Source organism: Peromyscus eremicus, chromosome 20, assembly GCF_949786415.1.
Source record: "Peromyscus eremicus chromosome 20, PerEre_H2_v1, whole genome shotgun sequence".
Lineage (NCBI taxonomy): Eukaryota > Metazoa > Chordata > Mammalia > Rodentia > Cricetidae > Peromyscus > Peromyscus eremicus.
In genome coordinates this window covers 51,995,315-52,012,616 of record NC_081436.1, presented here as the reverse complement: position 1 = coordinate 52,012,616, position 17,302 = coordinate 51,995,315, and the positions used below count along the sequence as shown (strand labels likewise).

The 17,302-nt window shown below is 30.9% G+C and overlaps 1 protein-coding gene across 3 annotated transcripts in view; it reads right to left on the bottom strand.

Moving 5' to 3' along the window:
• Csmd3 (CUB and Sushi multiple domains 3) overlaps nucleotides 1-17,302 on the bottom strand; it is a 1,140,535-nt gene that overhangs the window by 680,448 nt on the left and 442,785 nt on the right. For 2 of the 3 annotated variants that reach the window (XM_059246844.1, XM_059246845.1), the window contains 2 exons: nucleotides 10,674-10,751; nucleotides 4,234-4,321 (listed from right to left, as the gene is read on the bottom strand). In XM_059246844.1, coding sequence (XP_059102827.1) covers nucleotides 4,234-4,321; nucleotides 10,674-10,751 — 166 coding nt within the window. The remainder of the gene's footprint in view (nucleotides 1-4,233; nucleotides 4,322-10,673; nucleotides 10,752-17,302) is intronic. The other variant, XM_059246847.1, reaches the window with a different exon arrangement.

Here is a 17,302-nt window from a genome sequence, read left to right as displayed (position 1 = left end):
TATGCATTATGGACATTCAGCCAGTGTCACCTACGTTTGTGAAACCTAAGTCTTGAAAGTGAGAAATGGTACTGCTCACTTCCAGGCTGGGTTTTTCCAAATCCACAAAGGCAGTCAAGTCAACCACCCATAGACAAATGAGGTCTAGACAATCCCTCAGTGAGACTCTCTTCCAAGGTGATGCTAGGTTGTATCAACTTAACAAATTAACCAAGATAATGTCTCTCTCTCTCTCTGCACTTGGAAAATATTTATTGTAAGTTGATAATCATGTGATATACTCTCTCATACCACTGATCTATTCTTCTGTATAATTCCTTAGACATCAGCATTGATAAAAATAAAATGTGTCTTGATTTTCTAGTGACAATGTAATTGCCTCATTACTCTGTTGCTTTGCGCTACTTGATGTCACAAATATGTTAACTATCTGAAGTGTCTCTTCACTCTTCAACCTGTTTGAAATTATTTTCAGACTGTCATTCTAAAGGGAAAAAAATCTCATCAACAAAAACACTCATGCTGTTAAACAAGAGAGAGCCTTCTGTCCTAACTGTAGACAAGTCCCTTCACACTCTTTTCACGGACTTGCTTCTCTTTTATATCTTTGATGATTTTATCCCATTCAAATGACTGCTCACATCATAATGAGAGAGTTACTTGTAGTCACCAAAAAAGGTGAGTATTTTGTATTGTGCCACAGGATCTCCATGTAGATAATCTACATGGTACCAACTATTTATGTTATACACACAAACACACACACACACATACAGACATACACACACACACACATACACACACACACACATGAGCACACAGGTAACATAAATAGTTGGTACCATGTGGATTTCTCCCTGATACATTTAAATTTTAATTATTTTATCATAATCTTCATATATTTTCTTGGATATCTGAGACATTTGAAATGTACAACAAATTAAGCCCTTGGATTTTCTCCTTATTCTTCTGAATTCTATGCTATTAGAGATTATAATTTATTTCCTCCTTGTGTTGGTTCACGTCCCAAACTGAGACTCACCCCTTGTTCTTTTTTCTCTCACCTCTCACATAGAAACATGACTAGATATTAAAAATTTTATCTTCAGAATATATCGTGAATCAGTTTAGTTCACTGTCACCACCATAGTCCAATTTGCTGCCATATTGAACCAAGACTGCCTTAAGGAGCTAGCCAGGTAAACTGAGACAGTGTGATCTACAGAAAATATAAATTAGATCAGGTCACTTTCACATAACTCCTCATAAGAACATCAAAACAAGTAAATACTTTCAATGAGTGAACTTGTGTGGGTATAGTTACGGTGAGGCAGAAGGAGCCTGCCCAGTGGCGGAAGAGGATGCAGTTGTTTGGTTACAACAAATGTCATGAAAGATTACCAGTTTAAGTTTGACAGATATAACAACATCTCTCTCTCTCTCTCTCTCTCTCTCTCTCTCTCTCACACACACACACACACACACACACACACACACACACACACACACAGACCCACACACACATTCATACACACACACAAAATCTCTCTACACATACACACACACGCACACACACATACATTCTTTCTCTCTCACACACACATGCACACACATACGTTCTCTCTTTCTAATGTATGTGTGTGTAAAATTATGAGTTGTAAATTTCACCTTTCATTCTTTAAAAGTATTGTATCCTTAAGACAATGTATATCCCAGCCCCTATTGGACTGATCTGGTGCTAGGACACTTTGCTGTAGAACCGCTCTGGCTTCTCATTACTAATTCAACTCAGTTTTTCCCTATGGAATTCCACTCATGCCCTATAACTGAAATCTGCTGGTCTTTGTCCTCCAGATTAAGTTTTTCTTCCATGTTTGACTCTGTGCTCACTGCATGTCACATACTATACTTCTTCCAAAGACACCATGAGTCAATCCTACTGACATCATTATTCTCTCATATAACTTTAAAAAGCGTCTGTGTTGACAAATTCTCTAAATTTTACATTTGAGACTGGATCAGAATGATTTGAAGTACCGAACAGTAATTTAACCCTTTATATTATTAATAACAGTTCATTAATCTTATTTTAAATTCAACATTCATGTAACCAGTAAACAATCTCCTTATGTGTTAATTAGTATTGTATATCATATTAGTTCACAACATAATTTACAAGTAGAGTGCATATATTTGTGTAAACTCTATCATTCCTATTATACATACAGTATCTCTCTATGTTTCACATTAGCAGAAAGAGAAAAGCATTTTTAGATTTAAAAAAGCAACTCTTAGCCTGATTACTTGATATATGTTGAAGATGAGTTTTTAATGAAGTTCATTTGATTTCAAAACAAGAGTTAAACTTTGAGCCCTTTAAATTCTAATGTCTTCAGTAAAAATTGAATATCAGTTTTTATCTAGGCAAATAGAGCTACAGGTTCCCTATGTGTAAAGTGTATGTATATTGACAAATTTTTGCATGATTGTGTAAGAAATAAAGGAAGCATGTATATAGAACAACTTCATAGGTTTCTCTCAACATTGAAATAGCTTAAAGCACAATTGCTTTTTCAGACTGAAATATTTACCTGATTATTTTTGAGAAAGCATCTTTATATGTACCCATGCTGCACTTTAGTCCAACTACCTTATACTATAGAGGCTTGTTCCAACATTCCCAGATATGTAATGATTTAGTTTATTTCTTTATTTTTGTTTTTTGAGACAGGGTTTCTCTGTGTAGCTTTGTGCTGTTCTTGGAACCCACTCTGTAGCCCAGGCTGGCCTCGAACTTACAGAGATTATTAGAGTCAACGTTAAACTACATCAAGAAGTTCTCAGTTTTTGCTATGGTACTTTTGTAAGCATTATTGGTTTTCAATTGGATGTTTTTGATGAGTTGATGTCACAGGAGTATTTTATTAAAAGTATATTTATGTTTCAATTTTATTATTTTCAGCTCTAGGTATGGACCTGTTATGGAAACATTTTCACATGTTTATTTTATGAAAAATGTCTTTTGATCACCTAGAGATAATAGCTGAGCATTCTTTGTACTTAATGCAAGTAGTAAAAGGAAATAAAGAGTGTAAATATATGAGATGTTTGTTAATATGATCAATAATGAGAAATACATCTTAAACTGCAAAAGGGATCTATGTAAAATAGTTATTAATATTAACTAGTTTTCCATTCAATATATTTATAGGAATTGATTTTTCTTTTGTTTTCCATGTGGTGAAGGTTGACTCCTTGACCTAGTAAGTACTAAAAACGTACTTTATCATTCAGATATATCCTAAACTTTCAGTAGCAACAGTTTTTGTGCTCCTTTCAAAACATTATTTCTCTTACTTTTGAAATTATAATAAAATTACATTATATATCTCTTTCCTTTCCTCCTTCCCAACCATCCCATATATTACTTCTTACTCTCTTTCTAATTAATTTCTCCTTTTGCATTAATTATTTTTACATATATATGTATATACATATATATTCTTAAACATAATCTGCTCAATCTGTGTAATGTTACTTACATGTGTAGGTTTTCAGGGCAGATGATTTGGTTTTGGATAACTAATGAGCATGTTCTTCTCTGGGGAAGATTATTTCTTCTACACTTAACAATCCATCCTATAGGTTTTTGTGTGTAAGATATATAATATTTATATATTACATAGCTAAGTTGCTTAAACAGTTTCATTAGGTAGATTACTGGTTTTCATAATAAGTTATATTCATTTTTAGTTGTTAGTAATTTTAATTTCAAATTAAATTAGATGATTATACTTAAAGATTTGAGTGATTTTATTTCTAGAAATACAATTAAAGTTTTCTCAAAATATTTGCTGGCTGATATCACATATTCTTCCTCATTGATTATTCACCATTGAGTATGGGTGGGTATTCTAACTGGCATGTTATAGAAGAGGCAGTCAAAAGGACTTGACAATTTATTCAGGTCCACACAACTATTAAAAGAATCTGAGAGCAAATGGATATCTTTAAAATTTTTCATTCATTTCATGACAAAAAAACCATTCCATCTCCCTGAGTGTCTCAAAATTTTGATGTATTATTTAACTAATCACTTAAAAATACTTTATTATTAATGCTAACATATCTATAGATTCTAGCTTACATAGTTTGAATTCCCTAAATCCACAGTTTAATATTTAGACTGAAAGAAATTAGCAATATAGATAATAAAATAATTTAAAATATTACCTAAAATCTGATCCAATTCTCTTCCCATTTTCTGGTTCTCCAGGATCTGGACATAAGTTGGAAGCTGTTTTAATACCTCCTTCATTTACTGTAACAAGAGAAAAAACAAAGAAAAAATAGACAATATGTGTGGTTAGAAACTCAATGATAATTATAATGAAATCCACAGAAATACACTATTGAACATTTGTTTGAGTACCTAAAGTTAAAATGTCATTTCAGAAAACAGTAATAAAGACAATTTTTTTTTCTATTTAGGAACACATCAGAAAATAGTTTCAATGGCCATCTTCAAAGATGTATACTATTCTGGATATTAAAACATCGACATTGGCTATTTCCGTTTCAATAAAATTCACATTTTAAAACACTTCAGGTATCAGTGCTGTTGTTTCCATTAATTAGCATCAGTAGAGTGACCACTTTCTGTGACTTTGTTGCCTGAGTCTTGCTTACTATCAAAGTAATAATAATAATAATAATAATAATAATAATAATAATAATAAACAGTATAAAAATTGTTACTAACACTTTCAAGAACTTGGTTTGACAACAGCAGTTAGAAAAAAATGGTATAAATTACTGTGTGTCATTGTATTTTGATAATGTTGGAGAACAAAAGGATGGGTTTACCCTCATATAATTTCTATAACTTTTAAATTTAGCTATTTTGCCTATTTTCACAGTTTTTAAAGATAATTCAGTTAATGGTAAGTTAGTATTTTTCAATGAAACAATTGTAATCACATTGAATAATTAAAATGTACTATATGGTGAGTTTATTTATGCATGTTTGGGTGTATACAAACAAATGGATGTATAAATTTATTTATACTGAAACAGGATCGAATTATACAATGCAGATTGGCCTCAAAATTACTGTACAACATACTGGCCTTAAATGTATGATTATCAAATCTAGAATATCTGAGTGATGTTGTATTATAATATCAACCTTGCTGTGAACCTGTGGATATTGCCTACTGTTTATTAACTTGCAAGCTCACCTGTCTCCCTTTAAGAAAAGAACAGGGCACCAATAGAAAAAGAATGGAGCCCACAGTGGTCCTTGTATTGCACTGTAGAGTGGGGTCACCTGGGGATTCTTTCTGGGAAGTAATGATACCCAGTTGATTCCCTACCTGGGTATTGCTTTAAAAGCTTCCTAGACAACACCATTTGTCAGCATATTTTGACTGCTTTAAAAGAACTGCTGAAGTAATTCTAATGTAAAATCAGAACTGACAGTTGCTGAAATTTGGCTTAATTTTTATAGTCCAAACGCATCATTGTTTTTAAACTGATTCACCAGACAGACAGAGAGCTTGCAGGTGATCTCTCACAGTGGTGTCTGCTGCAAGGTCATCATGTTCTCAAATAAATACAAAACGGTATAGTTTCTCAGACCGTTCAAAAATGACTTTCATGAATACCGCAAATAAATTAGTTCTTGCCAACTCTATTACATGCTCATAGATTGATTTCATGTGACATTTTTTATTTCCTTGTTTTCTTGAATTGCTATTTAATACCTCTTAACCTTTCTGGGGGGCTTTCTGGGCTTTAGTCTTGGGTGGCTGATTCCATAGTCATGAACTACTTCTTAATTGTTGATCCAGAGCTAGTCACTGTGTACTTTTTCACTCTTTGAATCATGACCACAGTTCTTATAAATTCAGTTTTTGAATTTGTCATCTGTACCAAGATTATTCAGAGGACTTCAATGAAATGAATCAGTTTCCAAAGCTTCCATTGGCATTTATTGCTGCTCGAATGTGAGCTAATCATCCTTACATTTCTGTGATGTGTGTGATCTAACTTCAATCTACTGTATGACATGATTGCTAAATTTTCTAAAATACATTTATTATTATTAATATCTCCAAAGGCTTTAGATTATATACTAAGTCAGTGTTATATCCCTCACTAGTCATCATTATGTATGTGTTGCTCAAACACAGCCCCTTTCTCTCAGTATACAATTTCTTCATGGATGTGTAACAGCTTTCTTCACGTCTTCGGTATCAAAACCTTATCAAATATTCTAATACAAAGTTCGTTCAAAAGATAATCACACATGCTTACCCTGCTACTCTAAACCTACATGTTACATAACTGAGAATATGCTATTTAGATACTACTTTATATAATTTTAAAAACATTTTGTCAGATAATAAATAGTGATTTCATTTTCCTTTTATAATCTGTACTTAAGTTTATAGCCTTTGTGAAAGCACAAAACTATATTTGCACATATTGGTAAAAGGTAAGAGAAGTCAATAATTTTTGAATACTTTTGAAAAAATTTAAATTTTTAAAAAATTTTTCTAGTAGTTTAATTGTTAACAGATCCTCATATACTCTTTTTAGTGAATGAGAATTTTCATTATAGTGTTATATATTTGATGCTTGGAAAGCTTTTTTTCTATAATAATATTAAACTGTGACTTTTAAATATGTGTAGAAGATTAAAAGCATTGGCATGATCTAGGTTTAATTAGCATATAGTGCCATACATATGTTTAGTACATATTACACTTGTTTAGTACACAAGTGGCTGGTGAGGGCATAGTTAGAAGATAAAAAATTCAATTTTCACTTTTCAATTCTCCCACTGTTTTTGCCTCAGATGTAACACTATATGATATTTTACATAAATATAAATAATATTTATTTTCATTGAACTATGTGTTAGGAATCATGCCAGACACTTTGCATAATTATTTTCATCCTTCAAATAACCTTCAAGTTCACTACTATTACTATAAGTCTCCTGCAGGCAAATAGCCTGAAGCATAGATATATTAAGAAATGTGTTCAATATATGTTATTGATTAATGTCATTGTCTAGAAAACTTAGAATGACATATTTATTATGTATCATTATCAAAACTTCAAACTATTCCACATTATATCTTATAAGGAAAACATTTTTTACGTGCTTGACTAATTTGAGTTCATAAAGTTTTAATTGACATTATTTCGTGTGTATATCTTTATACGTTATTTTATTGTTGCTAGTATATAAAAGTTTCAGTGTTTACCAGACTTAAATGGCAACAAAGATTCAAATGAAGTGAGTTTTCATTCAATCAGCTGCTTTCACTGCCTAACGCCTTTGAAGCTATTGGTCAGCTCTTTTTCCTTCCTTGCGTGTACTCTCCATAGCAACTTGCAGTCTAGTATACATATGAATGATTTTAGGGTAGGATGCTGACTCTTGAGAAGATCATCACTGATGGGAAATCCTCTTTTTTTTGTTTGTTTGCTCAGTCTTTTAAGTATACTTTCATCATTAACATTGTTAAATAATTGGGAATTATATTTGCATAAACAACAGAAGAATGATCTTAAATGTTGAATTATTTAATTTTGTGAAGAAAAAATTATTTATTACATAGGAGTTTAAAATGTCCTTAAGATATCTGTACATTCTTGGTTATTGTACATATTCTAACTTTAAAAAGCCCTGTAAACATCAAAATAGACTTTTGTTATTCAAAGGGTTTTCTTTTCTAAAACTAAAAATAAATAGACTCTGATTTAAATGTACAAAAGGCCTCTTCCTTTTGATCACCTTATTATTTTTATTGTTTTAAAATATTGTCTAATTTTTTATTTTTACTTTAAAATATACTTGTTTGGATTTTTTGTTGATATTAAACACCAAGCAATGTTGTGTTATTTTTGTACAAGTGCACTTAATATCCTATAGATAATTGTTTCATATTTACTTAGCTTCTTGTAAAAATGCTGGGTCCTTAAGGACTGAGATTGAATTTTATCCATCCCTTTATTGTATTATTCTAGCAAAAAACAGCAGGGAAAACTATGGAGTGAATGATTCATGAATGAGTGAGAACATGGATTTGATCTAGGAAATAAAAGCATTATCACATGGAAGTTTCAGTTTCTTTATAATTCTATAATATATACCATAGGACCCTACTATACAAATCAGCAAATCACAAAACTGGGCAGTTTGAAAATATAACAATTTGGTTTTTTAAATGTTTTTATAATATAGTATCCAATATCTCAGTTTTCTTAGAAAACCTTTAAGTTTTGTGCTTAGATTGTCAATCTTTTCCTCTGAGGAAAAAGTATGAACGAGCCAATTAAAAAGGAATAATATTTGAATTAGCTTTTCAAGGTGAACTCTGTTAAAAGGAATACTAGAGCTTCATGAACATAAGCTAATTTATGATTGTTAAATATGTTGGCAATTGTGTGTTTTCTACCAGCCATGCTGATGTTCAGTGCTGACCAGGCAAAAGAGTCTTTTCAATCTCAAGAAACAGAGTTTCAGAATTCATTTTTAGTTAAACAATGGATATCCAATAATAACATAGAGTGTTTAATATTATTTGAGGTAGTTGGGGTAGTTAAATGATAACAATTGCTGAATTTAAATACTTCCTTGAAAATAGGCAATGATGTTTAAAATCAAAGTGATATGCTTTGTTAAATTCAACAATGAGATAATACAGTTTTCAAACAAATTGTTCAATACTGGATAAAAACATGGTAGTAAAATATGATTTAAATAATTATGCATTGATCTTTTGCATCCATGAAAAAATTTCCACATATACCTTATTTTTATCTATGCAGAGATTATTCATATTAAAACTCAGTATTTTATAAAGTTGTTTGAATTAAAACTTGTTTTAAAATTATGAAGCATATTAATCACATTTTTTGCTTTGTGTTAATTTTTGCTTAATGATTTTAAACTTAAATCACACAATTTTGTTTTTCTTCAGGTAAGAGAAACATGAAAATCCTCTGTTATGTTTGTGTCTACGGCTCATTAAAATGATAAAATCTTATTTTACTAATGTGTTATACCAACAAAAATAGCCAATTCCATAGATCAGATAATACCTTGCTGTTTAGTATAAATAAACTGATTTATCCCGAATAATTGTAAACTTGAAACATGTATGAAGTGACATTTGTATAGACAAAATGAGAAAATGATGAGTGAGTATGAGGCTTGTTATACTACTTAAAATTCCAAATTAAACTCACAGAGAACCAAAGTTTTAGAGATAAGCTTTAGTAAATCTCATATTTAATTATGAGAACATACATGTGTCTGTGATAAAATCTGATATGCTAGAATTAGCAAACCTAATAATAATTTTTTACAACCAATAGTACACATGGATTTTTTTCAGTTATGGGAATATGAATTTTTTCAACATATAGGAAACAGTTTATGTATAAAATATATTTTAGCTTTATTTTTGAATGTTGGATAACAATTTTGAATAAATGTGCTTTTCCTCAAATATATAAATAAATCATAATTGCATGATGAGTATTTTCTAAGTATCTACAATGTGGCTTCCAAAGTCAGAGGACTTCAGCTGTGTATTCTCAAATGTAACTTATAAAGTGAAAAGATTACCTTAATGTTTATCTATTAACATAAGTTAATAACATAAAGGATGTCCAATAGTATCCTAATAGTTGACACAATAATTCAATCTGTAATTTGTTGTTTGTATAAACCATTAAAAATATAAGTAAACTGTTTTTGTAAAATAGTAATGAATGAGTTTTGATAAAGGATTAGTTATGAAGCTATTTAGTTAGTTTTTTGGATTTGAACAAAATTTAGTTTTGTTCAAGAATAAGTAATAATATTAAGCATATATAGCAATAGCTACTGTCAACTCACTGTGCTCTTTTAGAATTCAGATGTTGGTATTATATATAGACTTGCTTCAAAGATCATATACTTACTACTGAGGTAGGAAATTTTTACCAGTTGCTGTTCTATATTGTGAGAAGCATGCACAGCTCTTTTGAAACTATTTCTTTTATATTTAAGACAGCATCAAATTTTTATCTGTGACTTATACTGAGATGAATAGAGGGCATCAGACAACAAAGCCCAGCAGAGTGAGAAAAACTGTTTATTTTATATCATTTAATAACATTTTCAAATTAGGAGATATTTGTAAATAAATTTATTTGGAAAGCATTATGAGGTTTTTATTTGAACAAATTATCTCAAAATAATAATAATTCTTTTAAAAATTCCTGTTAAAATGTTTCTTAAAATATGTCTGTGATAATTGACACATATTCAAATAAGCGTTGCTAGAAGATTCCAACAATATAAGGAATTCTTTGCATTTATCCTCATATACCAAAAATAAAAATTGTTATGATCACCACATGAAATCACAGTATCTTTTCACATATCAATTAATTTTAACAAAAAATATGAGTTTGGCAAATTACCATTAAACTAATACATATCTAAATACAAGAAGATATTGAATAACCATCATGCATGTTATATAAATATTAATGCAGTTATTTGGTAAATACACAGACACTTAGATAAAACACACACAGACACCACAAACACCACAGACTTCACTCTTGCACTAGAGAAAGTAACAAAAAGGAGTTGCACTCACAGAGAGAAAACTTGTTGCTGTTGTCTTTCCCTGGAAACAATTTAAATCCTCTAGATTTAAAATCTATGGCCTTTTTCACTAGTTAGGAAAACAAACAAAAACATGTATCAGGAAATACAATTTTGAAAATGAAATTCAAGTTAACAAATTTGGTTAGCATGGAATCATGTAAGTTAAATTAAAAAAAAACTGCTCTCTTAAGCTTGACTGATGGTACTCTGAGGAAAATGAGAAATAAAAAAAGGTACTAATAGCATTAAACATTCTAGAATTCCAGATACTATATAGGGATAAAACTGGTACAAATGTATATGCTTCTTTAGAACTATTTAACTTTAGAATAAATACACAGCCTTGACTGTCTAGTGTTGACCACGTGACTTCATTAAGTGTTACTCGATAAGTTAAACTTGTAAACAAATGGTACTAGGGGTATTAGAAGAATGCAAATAGTATCATGATCTTTATTATTTTTGAATTGAATTATGGAGATATTTGAACTATTATGAAAATGATATAATTGGAAGAATTATATTTAATATTTCTGCTAATAATTTTCACAAATGATCATTGCTTTCTACACTGTGATTGATGCCAGACCAAATTGCTCCAAATGTAGGAAAATAAATTACAGGTGCTTGATATCTTTTTACTGTTTGGGGACCTGAAGCCATTCTGCTAATGGTGATAATTACAGGTGGAATTTTCTCATTGTAATGCTATCAGATTATTCATATTAAAATAAATATAGCTGCATATAAATACAAGAAATACATAAATCATAAGTTGTTAGACTACAAGAGAACTGTCTTAAAATGTTTTAAAGTTATTTTCATGAAGAGCATGTTTTATCTCTTTTAATTTAATTATTTTTACATTTATTTAGAGATTTGTGCATGTGTGTGCATGCCTGCTTTTGTATGCATACATGCTGCAGCATGGGTATGGATGTCTGCAAACAACATCCAGTATTTGTGTTTTTCATTTTCTCTGCTACATGGATTCTGGAAACTAAAGGAAAGACTTTGGGCTTAGTGGTTAGGGCTTCTGCTCAGTAGTCATTTCATAATCCAAAAGCTTTATTTTACACATTATATAATAAATTATATATAATATATTATATATATATGGATTTTTTAAAGAGTGATTGGTGATATTCAGAAGCCTGCTAATTTAGACATTGTTTTGCTTTGTATCTCAGGCTTGCCTTGAATTTCTGTTCTCTCCATCTGCTTCTCATGTATTGAGGTTACAGTCATGAGCCACCCTGTCAGGCCTGTATTGAAATTTCTGCCTGATTCCAAGGTAAATCCATGCAAATGTAACCTCATTAGGGGAAAATTTTAGGTGACTGGACCTAATGATATATTTGAATGTCATTTATTTTCTCAAAATATGAGTGAATAAGCACACACAGTATGAATAAGAAGATCTAGAGATAATTTAATTTATCTAATTATAGTTTAGAAGTTTTCCTACTCCATTTTACTAAGTTAAAAACTGGAGGATAATAGCCTTGAACAGTATGCATTTGGTTTTTTTTTTCAATTATTTTTGAAAAATCTAAAATGTTTTAATTTGAAGTTCTAGCCAGTCAGTTCATACTTTTATTGGTTTTGAAATATTTTAAGGAGACTTTTCTTTTGAATACTCTCAGTTTTAGGAGGGTAGACACAGTACCATATCATTTCCTAGAAGCTATAATTCTATCATTGCATAATGAAGTATCAGTACATAATAGGGCAGTGAATGTATGCTAAAACAGTATTAAAGTGACATGATTATAAGTATTTGTTCTGGATGGAAAAAGTCTCCTTTCATATAATTTTCCTCTTAAGAAGAACCTAGCCAGGTGGCGGTGGTGCATGCCTTTAATCCCAGCACTCAGGAGGCAGAGCCAGACAGATCTCTATGAGTTTGAGGCTAGTCTGGTCTACATAGCAAGATCCAGGACATGTACCAAAACTACACAGAGAAACCCTGTTTCGAAAAAAAATGTAAACATATGAAATACTTTAATTGACTTTTCTTTTTAATACTCTCAAATGTAGGAGGATAGACACAATAACAGGTCATTTAATAGTTATGTATAAATATGTAATCTTAATGTAAGTTGTGTTAGTCAGTTAAAGCCTCTTATTCCTGATGTTTTAGATTGAAATCCCATATGTGTGTGTGTGTGTGTGTGTGTGTGTGTGTGTGTGTGTGTGTGTGTGTGTGTGTCTGTGTCTGTGTATAACAGTCAAATAGATAAGTACAGTAGGTCAGTGAGCTAAAATTCTCTTCTTTGTTTGGTGGAAAACCAATTTGGCTCTTTTATTTTTAACATAGTAATAGTGCATGCTATATTATATTGGATTTCTCTGTCGTATCTTCCATTTTAATTAGTGTTCTGTTATTCTAAAAAATCAATTTGAACTCTAAATTCTTTTAAAAATCAATAAAACATTATTTACTTTTATTTAAATATTTAAATAAATATTATTTAATATTGTTGTAATTTTTGTATTAATGAGTTGCAATGTCTTATTTAAGATGTTTTAAAATGTATGCCTATTATATAAAATAGATATATGTTCACATATATAAATAAGAACTTGTTTTGAACCAGCTAATAGTAAGTTTGTTTGTTTGTTTGTTGGTTTGTTTTTGTGTGTGTGTCTGTGTGTGAAATAGGTGGTATATGGCCTTGTTATCTATGTTAGGTCATCATTGCCTGTCCAAACAGAGGGTATGTTGTAAACAGGACAGGAAGACAGGGCAGTAGTGGAGACAATGTTTGCAGTGATCTTTATTGGTAAAAATGACCATGCTATGTAGATATGATAGAAGAAAATAATTCTCAGTGGAAAATTTGGAAAAGAATGTTTAAATGACATTTCTGTTACAGAACTTACACAATATAAAGTGAGGACAAATTTCCTGGCTTCAAGGACCTAGGTTGAAATACCTGGGCTGTTCACTATACAACCCAAAAGGGACATATCTAATGTGTGAACTGCTTTTGTTGGCAGGTACACTTAGTAAAACATTGCAATTTATGTGATAAAGACTTTGAGGGGGAGAAATTAAAAGTTTAGTATTGGTGTGATAAAAATTTTTATTGGAAATAATTAACTTGAATTTTTAATGGATCAAAGAATTACATGACTTGATATAGTCAAGAATATCAGAAATTACTACAATTTTTTACTGATGTTATAATGTAATATAATAAAAAATGTTTATTTCAAATCTCCAATGTTATAGTTTTGTTGTTATAAGTGTTTGATTAGTCACAGCAAGCACAGTATGAATCTGATTCAAGAAATAAAACACCAGTTAATAATTCTTTTTAAAATGGAAAGTATTATTTATAAGTAATCTGTATTTTATGCATCTTTTGGTTCATTTGTACTTTACTATTTCATTGTACATGAATTATAAGGACTTTTCCATTATTTTACTTTTAGATATGGTATTTAGTTATGTAGTTTTAGATTTCCATTGTGAATTAATTATAAGCTTACCTTTTTCTCTGTAGTCACCAAATGAACTATGTTGACAAGAAGATCACTTTATTCATTTTAAATTAATTGAAACATGCATAACTTAAGTGTTTGACTTCAAGATATGGAATATCTTAAAATAGCCAGTGGATTAATTCACAAGGGTATTAAATAAAGTCACAAGTTTGGAGGGAAAAGCTTTGGAAGGAGATTAGGAGTGGAATTGAAGGAAGGAGAATTACAAGTTTGGGTTTTATCAGCACACATTGTATGACTGTAATTTTCAATTTAAGAACCTTGCACAATGTAAAGTGTGTAGGTCTAAGTACACAAACAACAGCTGCTGAGATCCCACATACTCAGTTGAATAGCAAACATGTATTCTGCCAACTTCCTACGGAAGTCATTTTTAAGGCTATTGTTTTCTTAATACCCCAAATTGTGTTTTGTTTTGTAGATTAATCAATTCTCTACCTAAAAGTGTTATAAATAAATTGCATTCCTTAAAAAAGAGAAGAAATTAGTCTGTAAGGAAGTTTTATTATATGTTAGAAGTTACTGTGTTTTTGTTATTTTTGGTACTTCCCTCACTGGACTGAGAATTAGAAACCTCCACTCAAAGTCCATAAGTGTGCAACTCATTGCTTAATGTTTCTGTTCAGTCCTAGGAGATTCATTTGTCTGGTGTTAACTATTTGGAAACAGAATTCAGACCAAAGTAATGTGGTGACTCTAATCAGATTTCTCAGTTCTGTCCTAGCAGTTAAAATTTCTCTGTAGGACTTAAAATATTCAGCTACAATAAGAAAACCGGCATTGGTAATTTGTAGTGACTCCCCATTTTCAAGTCTATAAATATTAAAGTTTAACTTGTTTTGGGAACATATTCAGTATGGGTCCTCTAACTGATTACTTCTTCAATATACTCCTTGGAAAAAGTGCAGAAGTGATGTCCACAAACTCTCAGTTTCTACCATCATTTACAGGTTAGCACTGGATTAATAATACAAAATTTCTTGGAGTAGTATTTTTCTTCAGCATATTTTTTAAGTGCTAAGAAATAACCAGCAATTAAATGTTTCTGGAAAATGTAGAAAAAACTTATTAGAAAATTCAGCAATATCCTACAGACTCATGCATGAGTCATTTCAAAGCACTGCATTTCAAAATGTGTAAAAATAAAGTGGAAATTTGTATATAGAGAAGTAGTAATGGGCACCATTTATGTGAAAGGTGAAGGAACAGCTAAATATGTTCAGAACAGAGAACATTTGTTGGCTCTTACATGTTAGACACAAAATCCTTAATGTGCTCTGTTGGAAACCACTGAAATTGTATAATATTGTTCAAACATTCCAATGTGTTTCTCAGGTTTTTAAATCCTGTTTGTGCTGCCATGAAAGCTTAAGGTTCATGTGTGGAATATTAGTTTCTGGATTTCTGTTACTTCTAAAATTAAAAAAAAAAATCTTTCTCAGGTAATTCCTATTGATGATATATCATAGTATCCCCATTATTTTGAGTTACGCCTTTTGTACTAAAATGACATGGTATATAATTCATCATCTATTTTCTTTGGGATGCATAGTGCAAATTTCACTTCAGAATCCTCCCCAAACCTTTGACAAAAAGAGTAAGTTCAGTAGGAATGTGTGGGAATGCCCTGTGCATAAAATCACAGTAAGTTATACAAACATATGAAACAGCTACTTAGCATGCTTTGAACTAGCCTCCTGGCAGGTCTTTAAGAACACGAAGCTAAAAGCCCCATTGTAAAATGAGACTGGAACTTTTTAACCACTTCAGAATAACTAGTGAGTAGAAGGTGTTCATTTTCAGAACTGAAAAGCATGTTGATCTTTATAAAGAAGTTTCTTATTTTACTAAATATAGAAAAGACAAATCTGGTTAAATTTTACAGGCCTTGGAAGTAGAACTAAATGTGTTAATTTTGTTTAGGAGACAGGACACAATTTGAATAAATGGCTGCAAATTTGCATGATTGATTATGGGAAAATACTCTTAAATTTAACTGTGACCTTCCTTTCTTCCTAAAAATGGAGCCAATTCAGGAATCCCTAACACTTGCTTAGATAACAGCAGATGTATTCTCAATGCTTGGTGTAGCAGGTCTTACAGCTACGGTGTGCTGTAAAATGTCAGGATTACATGTAAAGTGTGGGAATTTATATACTCTTTAGGGATTCTTCTAGTTGATATAATAAAGTCACCATATGGGAAATTACCATTGCTAGAGCTTACCGATACTTGTTATACTCTAGAAATGTTTCAACCTTTTAATATAATTAAGTTTTCAATCCTCAGTTTCCAACAGCTTCAAATGAAGTAACTTTTAACTGTGTTTTATAATTTAATATTGTAATTTTATTTAATGCATTTTAAGATCTCTCGTTTGGTGTATGTTCTCTTGAGCACAAGTGATTCAAGTGATTATTTTGCTTATAGTTTCGGTTCTTTGTTAATAAATTTCACTGGAATTTTACAAGGATGTTTAACATGAAATTGGTAACATTAGTATTTTCTTCCTCAAGGTAAACTAGTATTCCATTACCTATCTTTTTCTGTACTGTATAGCAAGGGTTCATATGTCCACTCTAGTGTCTATAAAGATGAAAAAGCAATACTTGTTTGAACACTAGTGACCTCACTAAATGCTCTCTTCAAGCATCAGACGGTGGACTATATTCTACCTATGCAATTTTCAACAATGTCGTGATGAATTATAAATTTAAGAAAGAGCAGGAAAGCACGCTACATTAATAAGCTGAACCATTGCTTAATCTCTGAGATCTTGGTTCTCATGTTACAAACACATTCGACACTGCAAGACTTAGCAATAAAAAGCTGCATTCTGTTTAAAGCAAATATGGATGTGCTTTGATGGTTTCATTTACCACCAAGTTACACAGCTGTTTGCATGTCTACCTGAGTAACAAAACACTATTTAAACCTCATATATGTTTGATTTCCAGTCATTACTGGCCTCTGGTATTTTTCTCCTTTATCTCTCCCAAGGTTAATCTGAATTGGCTGCATCTTTGCTGCACTAGCTGTGTTCCTGCTCAAACTAAAAGGAAGACTGTAAAGTTATCCTACAGATCTGTGAAAATGGAAATAAAT